The 15,752-nt window shown below is 37.2% G+C and overlaps 6 protein-coding genes across 9 annotated transcripts; 3 read left to right on the forward strand and 3 right to left on the reverse strand.

Annotated features, from left to right (window-relative positions):
* Positions 1–1,230: 1,230 nt before the first annotated feature.
* LOC118432940 lies at positions 1,231–4,044 on the reverse strand. Of its 2 annotated transcripts, none has more exons than XM_035854124.1 (7): positions 3,809–4,044; positions 3,628–3,741; positions 3,334–3,557; positions 2,259–3,142; positions 1,584–2,182; positions 1,396–1,486; positions 1,231–1,310 (listed from the first exon to the last, which is right to left on the reverse strand). In XM_035854124.1, exons 1-4 carry the CDS (start codon positions 3,887–3,889, stop codon positions 2,686–2,688), a joined length of 876 nt encoding a protein of 291 aa, XP_035710017.1. In that variant the 5' UTR covers positions 3,890–4,044; the 3' UTR covers positions 1,231–1,310; positions 1,396–1,486; positions 1,584–2,182; positions 2,259–2,685. The 2 variants fall into 2 exon arrangements, with proteins under 2 accessions (XP_035710017.1, XP_021956217.2); XM_022100525.2 differs by having other exon boundaries at positions 1,396–1,517.
* LOC110852039 (mannan endo-1,4-beta-mannosidase-like) lies at positions 1,282–2,514 on the reverse strand. Its single transcript, XM_035853692.1, has 4 exons — positions 2,259–2,514; positions 1,941–2,182; positions 1,584–1,869; positions 1,282–1,310 (listed from the first exon to the last, which is right to left on the reverse strand). Exons 1-4 carry the CDS (start codon positions 2,512–2,514, stop codon positions 1,282–1,284), a joined length of 813 nt encoding a protein of 270 aa, XP_035709585.1.
* A 356-nt stretch (positions 4,045–4,400) lies between the features above and the next one.
* Positions 4,401–6,839, reverse strand: LOC110852449. Its single transcript, XM_035853962.1, has 4 exons — positions 6,550–6,839; positions 5,563–6,477; positions 5,329–5,487; positions 4,401–5,247 (listed from the first exon to the last, which is right to left on the reverse strand). Exons 1-4 carry the CDS (start codon positions 6,829–6,831, stop codon positions 4,693–4,695), a joined length of 1,911 nt encoding a protein of 636 aa, XP_035709855.1. The 5' UTR covers positions 6,832–6,839; the 3' UTR covers positions 4,401–4,692.
* A 776-nt stretch (positions 6,840–7,615) lies between these two features.
* On the forward strand, positions 7,616–10,551 carry LOC110852043 (prolyl 4-hydroxylase subunit alpha-1). Of its 2 annotated transcripts, none has more exons than XM_035853963.1 (11): positions 7,616–8,055; positions 8,124–8,326; positions 8,401–8,522; positions 8,620–8,904; positions 8,999–9,606; positions 9,688–9,736; positions 9,813–9,878; positions 9,960–10,078; positions 10,167–10,191; positions 10,265–10,276; positions 10,355–10,493. In XM_035853963.1, the coding sequence occupies exons 1-11, from the start codon at positions 7,838–7,840 to the stop codon at positions 10,370–10,372; spliced, it is 1,725 nt and encodes a 574-aa protein (XP_035709856.1). In that variant the 5' UTR covers positions 7,616–7,837; the 3' UTR covers positions 10,373–10,493. The 2 variants fall into 2 exon arrangements, with proteins under 2 accessions (XP_035709856.1, XP_021955698.2); XM_022100006.2 differs by having other exon boundaries at positions 7,633–8,055; positions 10,265–10,286; positions 10,355–10,551.
* A 325-nt stretch (positions 10,552–10,876) lies between these two features.
* LOC118436265 lies at positions 10,877–12,911 on the forward strand. 2 transcript variants are annotated; one of them, XM_035853964.1, is made up of 5 exons: positions 10,877–11,161; positions 11,226–11,408; positions 11,480–12,245; positions 12,309–12,470; positions 12,536–12,911. In XM_035853964.1, the coding sequence occupies exons 1-5, from the start codon at positions 10,907–10,909 to the stop codon at positions 12,682–12,684; spliced, it is 1,515 nt and encodes a 504-aa protein (XP_035709857.1). In that variant the 5' UTR covers positions 10,877–10,906; the 3' UTR covers positions 12,685–12,911. The 2 variants fall into 2 exon arrangements, with proteins under 2 accessions (XP_035709857.1, XP_035709858.1); XM_035853965.1 differs by having other exon boundaries at positions 12,539–12,911.
* A 690-nt stretch (positions 12,912–13,601) lies between these two features.
* LOC110852601 (solute carrier family 35 member G1) lies at positions 13,602–15,477 on the forward strand. The gene is made up of 4 exons (XM_022100706.2): positions 13,602–14,324; positions 14,453–14,701; positions 14,771–15,123; positions 15,197–15,477. Exons 1-4 carry the CDS (start codon positions 13,791–13,793, stop codon positions 15,312–15,314), a joined length of 1,254 nt encoding a protein of 417 aa, XP_021956398.2. The 5' UTR covers positions 13,602–13,790; the 3' UTR covers positions 15,315–15,477.
* Positions 15,478–15,752: the final 275 nt, after the last annotated feature.

The raw sequence follows: 15,752 nt of genomic DNA on the forward strand, positions 1-15,752 counted from the left end.
TATGCTTTATTTTAAAGTATTACTGTACTTTAGGCTCTTACTTTGTTCTCAACTGTAAAAACTTTGGTGTCGAGAATGAATAAAGTGCTAAGGTTGCATATCCTGCTGTTCGTAATAACTGGAATTTCTAGCTATAGTTCGAGCATTTTTATCATTTTTGACCATAAAATACCTCTTGTGCGAATCATTTTTGCAACTTTTTCTATACTATTCTCAATTGGCCTTGGATTTGCAGCAGAAGCAACATCAAAAGTATGTACATAATATAGATGATGATATTTATTGGACATGCATGATTTACAATTACAATTTGTTCTCTAGTTTCAGAAGTTTTCTGAATATTTGTACAAAAATATTGACAGACCTTCGTATGCAAATAGGATTAGCACATTTGTTGCCATTCAGGATTCAGTATCCAGACCGCTTAGCTTGAGGGCATACAACTTTCCAATAACCTATCGTCTTCTATTCACAGTAAGTGTTCTTGAAGAAATTGGAAAAGTTGTGCACATACAAATATCTTATATTACTTTCGTCTTTGTTTTAATCCGCAGATTCTGAGTGTTGTGATGACATACGCAATAATATTACTTCAATTTAAACTCGCTGTTCAGAGCAGTGGCCAGTAAAGTAATATCAATAAATACAAAATGATATGATTATCTTAGGATTATTCACTAGCGTCAGTTTCTTATTTTTATTTATGGGAAACGGTAAGAATTGAATTATGAAGGATAGTCAAACTTATTGAACATTTTTGCAAAAAAATGTCTTCAAAGAGTGTGGAATGTTTGCGAGATTTTAGCACAATCTTGATTCATATTTTCCAACTATTGGGAATATTACAACTCGCGAAGTAAATATATTACATATACTCGATAAAGCAATTGACAGACTTAAAAATTTGGCATAAAAATAAGCAGCACATGTATAGCGGAAATGTATCTATAATGAATGGTGATTATATTTCAAAAGTCGCCTTAAGAGAACGTGATTTCGAGGTATATAATGGACAAGACATGAAATAAACAAATCTTTCCTGACAACTTATTTGCAGCATTGTTGATGTTAATTTTAATGCCAATGTGTCCATGTGAAGTTAAAAATCTTAGCATTTGCATTCCTCTTTCTTGAGTTTCTTGAGAATCTGAGCAGTTTCCTACATGGTTAAACTGCCAGCTCAAAATTCCATTATAACCTTGGTTGTAGGCATGTTTCCAGAAATATTCGTTTTTCATGTCGGCCCCACAAGACGCGCTAAATTCTCCAATAACTAATGGCTTATCCAGTTGGTACGTTGCAGCATCCACCTGTTGGAACAATCAATTCAATGCTAATGCAGTAGAACTAGGACGAAATATTTCAAAAGGAATACAAACAAAGAGAGATTTGTACCAAGAATGGGGAATTTTGGAAAAATTTTCCTTCCCAAGAGTAAGCATGCATCTGATAAAAGTCGAGCGTTCCATTGGCTTCCCCACCAGCTCTAACCAGGCAAGAATTTTTGTAGTAATTGACTGAAATCATAGACATTGCGGAACTTTGTGGATAAGTAGAATTAAGGAAAAAAGTATAAATCTCACAGGTGTCTGAAGGAAATGCGTCAGTTTGTGGCATAAAATGCCATGATCCTAGAGTGACAAGCGCCTTTGGATCTTCATTCTTAATTGTTGCAGCATGCTTGTTGATAAAGTTTAGCACGCGCTGCATAGAAATGTTGCTTTTAGTCCAGCCACCTCCAAATGGCTTCATCTTTGCAGTATCAAAGCAAGAATTGTCATCTGAAACCATTTCTAGCAGTCCTTCAGGTTCGTTCATAATTTCCCAAGCTGCCAGGGCTGACTTGGTTTTTATCGCTTTCACCATGGGCTGAAATATCCGGCAGAATTTTTTTACCAAACAAAAATTTAAAAAATATACTTGCACACCGTAATAAATACCAAAAGAACATTTTGTAAATATGCGTCCAAGTTGATATCTTTCATAATTAAATCTTTATAACGGGTATTAACTCCAACTGCTCCATTCCATAAAACCAAAATTACAAACACGTTGTTGAATTCTGCAATGTCAAGGAATTGAGATAAGTCGGAAATTAATGTCCGATCTCTGTCGGGAGCCGTGGGTACACCATGCGAGTTAAACTCTGGTGTGTTTTGTCCCTCGCAATGAAGCCATATTCCTAATAATTAAATAATCTTTTGTGCCTTAAATTGTTCAGGTGATTTTGAGTATCGATTATACGTAATCATAATTACTTGCCACGTTCCCCCCACTTTTTGCTATATCTTTAATCCAAGCCTCTAAAACTGCCCCGTTTTTGGAGTACTGTCCATTTCCAAAATCGGAGGCATAGCTATTCCATGCAAAGTTGACTCCAGAGAGGAAAACTTGAGACTGTCGAAAATACAATCGCGTTCCATTCACGAACAAGTAATCTGATGAGGAATTGGTCGAAGCGGAAAGAATAAAGGTTAATGTGACCAACGCCAAAAGTTTCAAAAATAACTGCATTTTACGTATTTATTCTATCGAATCAAGTAAATCTAAATACATGTCCAGCGTGTCGACAACGATATTTTTATGTGTTAATATTTGATGGGTCGGCAACAGTAGACAAAAATTAAAGTTACAAGGCTATACCAAACATTTCCGTTGACCACTTGGCAGCCTTTAATTTTTTCTTCATTGTGGAGAATAATGCATCAAATTGATGTCGTGAGAGTAAATAAACCCGATTTTAGAATTCAAGTGCTTAGAAGCATCGTTATTTTTGTAGATTTGAACAACGGGAAGTCGCCCTTTCTCTGCAACATTTTTGGACACACATTGCATCGTCATTTTGGCAAATCCATGTCCTTGGTATTGTGGTTTGGTGTAAAGTGCATGAATAGAACCGAAAGGTAATGCAATTGCCCAGCTCACTAGAGTTGTGTCAACAATTCCTGTCTCATTATTTTTATTGGAAATTTGAACACCGCCAGAGCCAACTAGTTCGACGGAAATTGTCAACATTTCCAGTGAACCAGGACAAGACGCAGGCCAGACAGAGTCAATTTCATCGGCATCCGTGGAGTCAAGTGATCCAAATGAGATGTGATGGTTCCACAAATTTGAATCAGCATCGTTTTTCATCTTTAATCTGTAAAAAGAAAAATTAGATAATTAGGCATCGGCATTCCACCCGCAAAATACGTGCGAATTTTGTGGATCATCCATTAATATGTAATGCAAGAGAAGAGAGGGTGTCTAAGCTTCAATATTTGTATCATGTTAAATAAAAATATGTAGGGATCCGAAACTTTTCGCAATTTTTCATATGTTCCCTTTTACCTCAGAGCTGTCTCCTTTTCCATGTAATGTAATTCAATTGGATCGTGCAGTTCCCATTTGAAAGGTTGTTCAGAACTTTGAATCAGAAAGTTTGCTATTGGATTTTCGACGCCTTCGAATTGAAGCGGGATTGACCAGTCGATAAAATCATGAAGGCTTCGCAAAAATTGAGAACTTGGTGTTGTATTTACAGTGAAAACAACCACTATAGTTTGGGGCAGACTCTGAAAAGAATAAATTTATAATCAATAATGACTTGATGAAAAATTGATGTTGTTGAGCTTAACCACAAACTTGGATTCGTATCATAGCCAGATATCCCTCCGTGGAAAACACAAATATCTCAATATCGAGTTTTTCACTGGGATTTTCCATCAAGGATTGTTTCAACTTTATGACGTTGTAAATCTATAGAATATGATACAAGAAATTTTATTTAATTACACATAGTTTTTTAAACAAATATTTTTCATGCCATTGCAGATCGTGGTAAATGCAATTTGACTTCTTCCAGCACAAACCGAAGTTTCCAATCTATATTGACAAAGGATTTCATTATTCAAATTAAAAAACACTGGAAGAGTTAAAAAAAATATTTTGATGGTTGCAGAAATTCTGTTAATATATATATTTATGCTAGACGCAGTCATGAAACTAATATAGGAATGTAGAGATCACGTATCAAGTAGTGTAGATCTGCATGCAAAATTATCGGTCAATGAAGAAAAACATGAACCATCATTCAACTCCAATTAATTGAGATCTTATCTTGTTTAATTTTTTTGCGACCAATCCAATTTTCCACTGATGATGGCGTAATGAGACATGATTAATGGTTGCAAAATCGGAGAATGATCATAACTTGTAACTTATTAACCTACATAGCTTGAGTGTTGGGTAGTAGACTAGTAATTTCCATGTCGGTTCTGTACAAGTAATAGTTGTGACTCCTGTCTTGCTTATCTATACTTTTCAGTTACAGGTTACAGCAGAGCAGATTAAAGATTAACTATTGCGATTCAAAGTCAATGGCTCCATTCTTCTTAATTAAATTAGGTTTGGCCAGAGGCATTTTATTTTTTATTTGTAAGACATTAATAAAATAGTCCGTAGTTGCATTATATATATACAAATCAGGGTTAACTCTTGCAAAGAAAGTTGAAAAATATTGGATTTCATAACAAATACTTACAAATTGTGTCCAGTACATTTGCGACAGATTTTATAGTATACCACGCACATCTTTAGAAATATTTTGAGCTACCTTGTTCAATTGTTTTGAATATGTATAAATAGAAGACATTGCATTCTAGATTTACGTACTTGATGCTGCACTTACATAGCTAATAAATTGCTTTGTCAAAGTTCATCAATGTACAGATTATGAATTGGATGGGGACTTTTGTTAATTTGAAGTTTTTTGTGAATCAAGAATATTAGAATTATTAGAGATAGACCTCCCGTGACACAAGTTACAATTAGTGCCGTGGTACTCATGGAGGCTGATGGCTTCGTGGAGTTGGAGAGATTTGGATCATGTGCAGTTGACGAATTGCTTTCGGATTTTACGCCAAGATCTTGTTCGTCCTTCAACGTAGAAGAAGATGCTGATGGCTTGGCGACAATAATGTTGGACTTTGTAATCCTTTGCTCCACAACTTCTGGGTTTTCACCCATTTTGATGACCTGTTCTGTTCCTAGAGATGGGGTTTGGAGGACAATGTATAGCGTGATGTTACGATTTCCTTCCATTCCTCCTCCAACTTGACTTTTCGAGCCCACCGAATATTGTGGACCAGCCCCATTTGCATCAGCTATGGTGGCTTCAGTCACATTTGCTCCGTATGTTGAGATTGAAATATTCGAGAGGAAAAGATATGCATTTGCGTCCGTAGGTTCCCACTCAAAGCTTACCTGTCAAGTACAAATACAATCAATTCGTCCAACATGTGAAGCTTGTCTGGGTGAATGATTAAATAGGCTTGTGGTACACACCTTGATGTTGCGATCTGGATTTTCCTCAAATTCCAACAAGAGCACCGTATCATTCCAAATTCCGTTTTTCCTTGGGGCTGACCATCTCCCCATCACTGTTGGAGACTGAGACGATTGCCAAACACCCAGCCAGTTATCAAACACCACTTTCTCATCCACCTGCACTTTAATTCGTTCGCATTTTCAGAGTATTTACAACTATGTAATGTTTAAATTATTGAAATATACTCGTACCGTGACGTAGAAACCTGGCGGTCTGAAGTTTGAATTATCCATTAAAGCACGCCAAGTTTGGTAAGGCAATTTCTTTGCAATGGTGCTGGGTTTATTGCTATTTTTGGGTTCTGTGACCTTGACTTCTTCCTCCTTCTCCTTTACCACAGCGTCTTCGTCCTGCGAATCTTGTGAAGCTGAAGTGATTTCTTCCTGAGTCGTTTTAATTTTTGATTTAACCTTTTCTTTTTCTGGTTTATTGCTTTTCATATTTTTAGTTAGTGTGAGGATTTTATGAATTTGTGAGATTTCTTCGCTATCCAAAGCTCTCCTCTTTCTTTGTAATGGTTTTCCATCTATTTTGTGAGAAACTGGATCCACCTCTTCACTAAGCCCTTCGGATCTTTTCGACTTTTTGGGCGTACTTTTTGACAGGGCTTTGGAATCGATAGCAATTTCAATTACTTGATGACCGTCTGAACCATCGGTATTCAATTTTAAAATGGCAGGATTTTGTGGTGATGGAGGTGCAGGTGGGATTGGAGGAACTGTTTTCACTGTGACCTGCTCCTCTGACGCTGACGATTTGACAAGCGGGGACGATACCTTGTTTGGAGGATTATTACTTTTCACCTCAGTCTTATCCAACTTGTTGGTAGCGGCCGTGAGTTTTTTCGACGAGGTTAATGGTGATGGTGGTGGTGATAAAGTTGAGGTTGAGACTCCATCGTCCTCATAAACCGGGTCGGAGGTTGACGTAATAAGTTCATCCGCGTCTGGGGCTGTCGTAGTTGGCTCCTCTTCGGCTGGTGTGGGTTCAGTATGTCCAATAATTGACGAAAACTTTATTACCAGAAATGTGTGAGTAAAATCTTTTATTTGAGTGCTCAGCATGGAAGCTTTCATTGCCAGGAGGAGTTTTGTGGATATGTCGATCTGAGAAAACGATGCTCATTTTATTATTCTAATTGTAAATGGGAATTATTTCCTGGAATTATTATGTAATACCTTCCTCCCCAACGAGCTTGTAATTTGGGTTGCGTTTGCACAAATGAACCCTTCGTTGGTCCACAAGGGCTGACCACTTTCCCCGTGAGTATTACTTAACGTGGCCCCATTCCCTCCAGGAGTTGCAATTATGTTGTTGCTGCTGTCAAAGACTTGAGCCATGTTTCGGATACCCACTTCATTCAGTTTGCTACTGCCAATGGGACTAATCGAAACTAATAATATGCAGAAGACCCAATGTAAAAGTGTTCCCAACAATTTAAGAAACTGTATTTCGTACATTTTATAATTCAATTAAATCAATATAATAATTTATTAATAATTTATGTTATAATATTGATATTAACGTAATGAGTGCTTGCAATTTTGTTGAAGAGACTAAACCAAAATATACATGACCATCATCACAAAGTCAATGAGAACAATGGGCGCATTAATAATAAAGCCTGAAAATATATTAAACAATTGTTTAAAAAAGTCAGTATGACTTTCGCTAATTGATGTTAGTGACTATATATATGTGTATAGCAGTTGCTAACAAATAAGCCGATCAATTCGTGATGTTTTAAATTATTAGGGATAAAGTGTTTGCATGAGAAATTGGAGTCTGCATGATTCCAATCAACTCGTACGTACAATTCAAGTCTGTGCATACACATCAATTGTACGAAATCACTTTCAAGTTCAGTAGCATTGGTCTTTGGATTCATTGAAATAAAAACAACTCATGATACGCTATTTTATTTTATCTAGTAGTATTTGAATTGGTACATACATACATTGTAAATATCTGTAAATAATGCCGTAGCTAAATCCGGATTATCACAGTAAGTTTTACTGGATAATAAATAACAAATCTAAGCAAGAACTATTAAACTTTGTCCTATTATGAACCTTGTCAACTATTTAATAACTACGGTGCATAAAGAAAACTGCAAATTATGGATTTAGCCGTCCCATATTCATCAGTTTGCTTAACGGAATAATTGTTCCTGTTGTCAGCATTTTCTCTGATTGCCAGTAAAAATTGTAAAGTAAATAAATTTACACAGTTGATTCCTGTTTGACAAGGCTAGCAGATTTGCACATTTTTCAACAAATTTGTACTCTGAATTCCTGGAAGCAGCTCTGAACATGAGTTTCACACAGTATTTGCTTAAGAGATCCAACCATATTTACATATTACATTTAAAATTAAAACCCATTCCGCATATTATTGTAAAATATCGTTAGACGTGAAAACTTAGCACGGTCATCGGTTTAATATAAACCACTATTTATCTTAGAAATGTCCATCATATTTCTTGGAATATTAATATTGAATTATGCATTTGTTGTAACCTCTTTCCAGCCATATCTGGACACTGAGATAGATTACGCGAGCAGTCCAGTTGACATGAAAAATTTGATTGTACTCGAGTGTCACATTGTGTTTGAACTTTTGAAGATATCGGATAATTGTGGCACGGCGTCATTTTGTCCTCTAAACCGTCTTGAATTACAAGAGTAACTCAATATTTCATTTGTATTGATTAGTAATCAGTTCTTAACTTGCGTGTATTTTTATTACGCAGCTACATTGATGATTTCCAGTTGACCTTGCTAAATGATGTTGACATTGAAATTGATCTTTTTAAGTCACTTTTCAATCGCTCGATTATTGACGTAGAAGGTCTGGGATCCGATGCAGTCAAGCACCCCTTCAAGATCTACAGGTCCTTGAGACGAATGGTAAAAATGCTTCCAACGCTAATGAACTCAACCACTCGAAAAACGGGTAAATTCATTAATTGTGACTTCTTCAAATATACATAGTTCATAAATTGGAAAACCATCGCTCTTTAATTGTAGACGAAGTCCAGGAAATTAAGAATTTGATGACAGATTATAAATTTCCAAAAGATTCAGACTTGGAAACGTCAATTTTTAATGTGTTGCGCCTAAATCAAATTTTCAAACTATCATTTCTAGATGTAAGTATATTTAGCGCCTCAATATAATCACATTAAATTGTTATCAATTTAAAATCGCCATTTGGATTCGAATTTAAGCAGATTTATAATCTAACAGTTTCTGAAAGGAAAGGTGGGCCGCATGCAAACAAAGTGTGGGCTTACCTCTGAGCATCTTGTGGAGATGGGTCGGCTGGCTTCGTCCAATTTCATGTATGCTCAAGCCGTCGACGCATTTGCTATCGCATTGTGGAATGTAGTGAAACAGCAACATGAGAGGAAGGCCGGTGTTAACAATAAGGACAAGAATACAGCACCGATTAGCATGGTGGACCCTTCTCATACTGTCGGAAATGTTAGTTCCACAGAAATATTCGAGTTATTAAATGAAGCAATCAAAAAAGTGAGTTTCGTTCGGTCCTAACTATTTTTATGCTTTATGCAAATGATTATATGTATACAGCTTTCGTACTTTTCTTGGTGTTGTATTGTCCCAGCATGATGAAAAAATTCAAGGGAATATTGAATTCGAGGACATTCAACCCGATTCTGGTCCCTTATTGTTCAACGATCTGCTTCACAACATCAGTCACCCAAATTTCAAGTACAGAACCCCCGCAAAACTGGAGACTGTTTTACCCATTGCAAATTATGAAGAAGACGATCCTCGTCTCCAAGTCATAAAATACGGCTACAAATTTGAGCAGTTGTGTCGAGGAGAAGAGTTGAGAACTCCAGCTCAAAAAGCTTCCTTGAAATGCTACTATTCCTCAAAATCTCACCCCGTGTTTATTCTGAGCCCGTTGAAAATCGAGGTGCACAACTTGGATCCGTTATTGCTTCAATTTCACAATGTTTTCTCAGAGAACGAGATGGAAATGTATCGAAATGAAGTGACTGGAGAACTCAGGGCGAGTAGAACAATTCGAGCTGTAGAAAACGCCACGTCTTTAGTGAGTCGTCATCGGACATCTTCAAACGCATGGATTGAGGATTTCTTCCACCCTCGAGTCTTCAAAGACTTGCTCCACAAGATTGGAAGGATTGTTCACGTCCACACGTTTAGACCGACTGGTTCTGAAAACATGCAGATCGCTGCTTACAGGTTGACAAACAAAGCTTACATACGTATAGAATTTGATCTGAGAAGGTTATTTTGAAATACTTTTACAACTGTGGTTTCTAGTCCCGGGGGACATTATGTGCCACACACTGATGCAATATTCGAAGAAGAGGTTGTTTTTTTATAGGAATTAGATGATATCTACTCAAATGCCAATGTAATCTAATTTACATACATTGCTGGGTCAGGTTAAGGTGACACTTGACCCTACGGAATTTCTTCGGGGTGATCGCATCATAACATTTATGCTTTACGTAATTCTACAATAATCGTTCTACCAGAATTTCTGTATGATCCACCGCTCTCGTTACCTCACTAAATTTTTGTGCATGCAGCTTTCGGACGTGGAGGAAGGAGGGGGGACGGCGTTTCCACTCCTCAATCACTTCGTACCACCAGAGAAAGGTTCTGCAATGATGTGGTACAATTTGCACCCAGATGGAAGCATTGACAGGTATCTAAATGATGTTCATTACCGCAATAGATTATGAACGCTGTAAACAACAGCGTACAAATTATATTTTTCATTTTCCTGATTTCAGGAGAACTCTTCATGGCGGATGCAGCGTTAGATAAGCATATTTCTAGTCACTGTCTAGCCTGCAATAGCTAATTGTATTTTATTCTTGTCCCAACTTAGGTTGTCTACGGTGTAAAGTGGAGTATGAATAACTGTTATATTTCATATATGAGAAAATGTAGTAAATTCATTCATTTAATGTATTTGCAGTTGCTAACAAGTGGGTAAGAAGTAACGACCAATTTTACGCAAGAAAATGCCCCACTGAAATTCCAACTCCACTCTCATGGCCATTAGAATTTCACGTTTAATGCAACTTGTGTACGCATTTCTCAATTGGCAGTTCATGAGAAGGATTGTTTGATATTGGTTGTTCGAAATATAAATACAGATACTTTAAAACTTTATCAATCAGATAAATTCTATTTTTATAATTTGTTCCATCTAATGACATTGATAGAATAATTTCATTTTTAGAGGAGATATTTATTTTATAAGTTTCCAAACAAGTACACGAACTTTCGTAATAAACAAGTGAATTATAAGGTTTCGGCTAAGGTTTATATTTGGTGATGACCCATGCGAAATTTAGTAAATTTTGGCACAGATTAGTCTCAGATTTATGTAGAATTAGGTTTTAATAACGAGAGTCGAGTTAGACATTTTACATTAAATGTACATATGCCCTTTGTACAAGTGTGCATGAAATACTGAATAGGTGAATACTGTTGTTACATCAACCAGTCAAAGTAAAATCACGACATGATTGCATACATGCATTTGACTGACAAAACAGCTACAAACTTATCTTTGCGTTCTGAATATTCACCCAAAGTAAGCACAATGGAGAAAGTCGCAAGAAGCGTAGAATTTAAAGTGTCCAGTGGTGGAATTTTCGATAGAATCGATAATTACGGAGTGAAAACGGATTTCAACTTGATTACGAAAAACACAATTTTTCGTGGTCACAAATCGTTCTTTGGAGCTTGCAGCAACTACCTCTTGGAGCTTTTCCTGGTATTCAATGGAAAACATAAATATTATCACTTGTTGTATTGTAAACAATTATTCCTCCGTTTAGAAATCACCGTCATGCCCAGTCATGTATATCATGGAAGACGTGCGTCCAGTGGATTTGGAAAATTTATTCGCTTTTGTGTACGAGGGGAAAATTACTGTGAAACCCAATCAATCGGAAGGACTGCTTCGTGCAGCAAATCAACTCAAAATTGATTCTTTGGTCAAACAATTAGAAAAACCATCGGTAAAGAACAATAAAGTATTGAACCATCATTACAATATCGCAAGAAATAATGTGTTATATGCTGTTTCAAGTTAAACAAAGTTCCAACAATTCGTCTTGACCAGACGTTTAGTAGAATGCCAAATCTAAGCATACAAGATCCACTACCCAATGTGACCAAGAGTTGTGTTCCACGCCCTAGTCCTGAATTTCCAATGGAACCTTTGAACGATATTGGAAGCTCGACCTCAAGCTCTTCCGGAAAGATTTTTGCCTTCAAGGCTCCATTCGTCGTTGGAAAACCTATCTCAAACAATGACGAACACGACGTGGTTCCACCACAGGCACCACCGCAAGACCTGCAAAAATCCAAGATTAAGGTGAACAATGAGAAAACCTCCACCACAGTTGTAGTGAAAAGGGGAGGTCAGTTGAAAGGTCAGCCTCGAGTGGCTACGCCATTTCCATCCTGTAGCAGCCCTCTCCAGCCAGGTCATGCTATTCATGGTGATGGTGCGAAGATGAAGGGGTTTGACAGGGTGCGCATGGAAATTGGCAGTCCTCTTTTCTCGTCTACGAAATTAGGTCCAGAAAGCTTACAAGTTGAGGAGCAGTTTCAGAAGAAGGAACAAATTATTGTCACCGAGAAAGCGGAACCTGTTCGGAATATTGTAGCGTGGTCTTATGAGGCAGGAGAAACTAACGAGAGCGGTCGTGTTAGCTCAGAACGCGTGGATATGCATCCTCCTACTAAATTGGAAGCTGCAGGAACTTTTCAAGTCTTGAACGACCAAATTGCTCACTCCTCAACAGTCGCAAAATTTTCTTTGCATGATTTAATGAGGATTGAAAGTAACGGTGTGGTTAATCTATAATTAGAAATGCATTGTGCCCGATGTAATTCACGATTAATTTTCTTAGTCAACAATTCGACCATGAATTGTCCTCCACCCGCAGTGGAGTCAACCCTTCCGGACCATGAGTTAAGGAAGGGGAGTCAAGAAGTATTCACGTCTACAAAGAAATTACTCCCTACAGCGAAGGTTACAGATTGTGATTCTTCGGATGACTCTTTCTACATAAGTAAGGTTTATTATTATTAGTTATTAGCGTTTTCGTAACTATTTAGTTGTTATCTTATGATTAAGGAGAATTGCGACGAAAGCTACCTGCTGGCAAACGTCGAAGAATCCCAGCATCAACTCGTCCCATGATTATCAATAGTTCGTCGTCCAGTAATATGGAAAGTGTTCATATGCGAAGCAAGCGCCGGAAACCTAGATCTAAATTGCGATAGATCAATTTCAAATCTTTATGCGTTGATCCTACATAAATGTTAACTATGTTTGCACGTTCTATGCGAAATGTGCGAATTAAGTGGTATTGTTAATTGAATTTGAAAATCACGAAAAAATAACACGTAACTTCCTACTTTGTTTTAATCCCCTTCTGCAAATGGAGACGAATGCAGGTGGCAGATGTTGCATAATGGAAATAATAAAAATTGTTAAATAATTGCTGTGCTTGAAATCATGACATTTCCAAATTGTATTTTTTATTATGTAACAATTAAGAATCTGTCCAATCCTGCAATCCATGATTTTTTCATATATTATTAATATTGGTAGTTGCAAGTTGCAACTAAAAATGGAGTATTGGCGATGAATGGACATTTTAATACATGATCATGAACTCCACACGTGCGAATAGCAGGTCGACTTATGCCAAACAAATGATTAGCATGTTGTCATTTTATTTCTAAATGAATGCATACGGCCACCACATTTGACCTCTTGGGCATCATCAAAGTCATTTCATGTGTTTAATCTCGTTCATTTCTATCCAAATGTAAATGAATGGAACAACAGAATTGCATGCAGACGCTGTTGAAAAAGGCTCTTTTGACGCTATTACGCTTTTTATAAATTTTTCAAATAGTACGAAAATCATTTATCAAATTGGCCACAAACTTTGCACCATTAAATTAATTATGAGCAGACTTTTAAATTGAAAACAAGCTTCACTTTTGTCTGATGCAATTCATCTTGAAAACAAATCAGAGATGAGTAAAGTGCTGGTTTTATGAATCGGCTTCTTTTCATTTGATTGTTAATGAGCTTGTTTTAGTAAGCAATTAAGATATGGATGAGGAATTAATAAAACTACTTTGACCCTCCTTCGTTTCATTTCACTTTTGAATGCAAATTCACAAAGGATAAAACAGAATGATTTGCGATTTGCATGTTGCATGACATACTCAGACGACTCATAGTTGACTGTCCATTAACACTCAAAAGCCCAAACATATTCTTTTTGCTAATTGAATTATTCAATTTCATACAATAAATATTTTGTTACAAAATGTACTAGACTAGATTTACATCACAACTTTCCTATTTAATCATGGTTGGTAAAAACTGCGACGGAACTGAGAAGCAATTTAAAGATGAGTGCACATCATCAACAGTTACAAAATCAACAGCAACAGAGAACGAAAATACAATTAAAGCCCGAATCGAAGGCGGATCATCGATAATTCAAATCAGTAAAAATGCAGACACGGAAAGGGGAGGAGGGGTCGAGGAGCAGCTCAGTGACAGTGTTGGGGGCGAAGAGTTACACTTTTTCTCCAGATATCGAGGAATGCTCCTGGCCCTTCTGTCCAGCTTCATGTTTTCTTTGACCTCCATGCTGGTCAAATTCCTGGAGAGCTACGACCCAGTCACAATTGCACTTTGGAGGTTTCAAGGTGCTCTCCTCCCATCCGTCGTCTTTCTAGTTTTTAAATTAACCAAGGAGCGTTATTCCAATGCTTTGGAAAGCAATTCTGAAAATAGAAAAGAGTTTGTGTCGAAACAGAGTCCAAGAGCGAGTCTGTTGGATTCCTTATACCCACCGACAGACAAGAAAAGACTAAAAATGCTGATGCTGGTCTTGGTAAGTATGAAGTTGGGTCCATAATTAAGAATCGTTGTGCTCGTAAAGAAAGTGAAACTGCGATGAATTACAATAATATTATATACAATACTTGGGATCTGGAGTAAAGGGTTTACGTTTATGTACAGGTACGAAGTATTTTGACTTGCAATGCTCTTCTACTTCATTTTTACTCACTGAAGAATCTGGACATGGGGGACGCTCTTGTGATCTCGTCGAGTACTCCGGTTTTTGTGACACTTTTTGCTCACTATTTTCTTGGGGAAAAGTGTGGCGTGATACCAATTTTATCAGCCGTTATGACTGTTTTTGGAGTGATTGTCATTGCAAAACCCCCACATATATTTGACAATGAAGAGTTTGACAGGAAAACAATGGTATGTAAATATCTACATGTACGGATATACGCACTGCATGCCTTATGTAAGCTGTTTGATTTTATGAAGATCGGAACATTTCTGGCCCTCGGTTCCATGTTGGTGGCGACGTGTTCATACCTGGTTCTTCGTTACATCAGAAAAGTGCACCACGTTCTCACGACGCTGTTTTTTGGGGGCTGGGGCACTGCTGAGACGGTCGTCCTTGTTCTTGTCCTTGGGGTTTGGAGTTGGCCTAATTGCTACAAGGACTGGCTGGCGGCAATTGCGCTGGCCTCACTGACCTTCACGGGTCAAATGGCCATAATTCTAGCCATGAAATGTGAAAAGGCTGGACCTGTTTCACTTGTTCGAACTTGTGATGTAATATTTGCATTTTTCTGGCAGATCTGTGTATTTGACTGCTGGCCAGAAATTTATAGGTATGAAAAGGTTTAAAGCTTCGGATATTTTTATATTTCATTGCTTGTGATAAGATAACCATTGCATACATAGTTGGATCGGATGTTCAATCGTGATGTTCAGTTTAGTCGTGACGGCTTGCAGGAAATGGATCGAGTCCTTGGAACCAAACGACATTAACAGACAACGCTTTTTCTTTCTTTTGCTATGAAAATACCAAAATTCTTTCCTACCGAATAAATTTTGTGATGAAGCTTTTTTGTTGGCCAACATTTTACAAGTCGTCATCTCAATTTTGTAGCTCGCGACAGTTTTCTCTCCTATTATGTGCATACACATTTGAATGGGTTAATAAAGCCACGCCTAAATAGAAATGAAGTGGTAATGGTTACGTTCAGGTCGCCTTTGCCCATTAGTGACAATAATTTATTATTTCTAATACAAACATGGCTTAATCGGGGTACGAACGTATGCACGGTTGACAGTGCAAATATTGGCAGTTGCACTTTGACCACAATGGATTAATTGCTTTCGCTCAATCAAACAGACGCACAAGGTGGGTCTATACATATTTAGGTCTGAAATGAGAATTTTGACATTTTGAGTTGTTTTTTCTATTTTAAGAGTACAATAAATTGGTGTAGGTTAA

The sequence above is a fragment of the Folsomia candida genome, unplaced genomic scaffold, assembly GCF_002217175.1.
Source record: "Folsomia candida strain VU population unplaced genomic scaffold, ASM221717v1 Fcan01_Sc007, whole genome shotgun sequence".
NCBI classification, from domain to species: domain Eukaryota; kingdom Metazoa; phylum Arthropoda; class Collembola; order Entomobryomorpha; family Isotomidae; genus Folsomia; species Folsomia candida.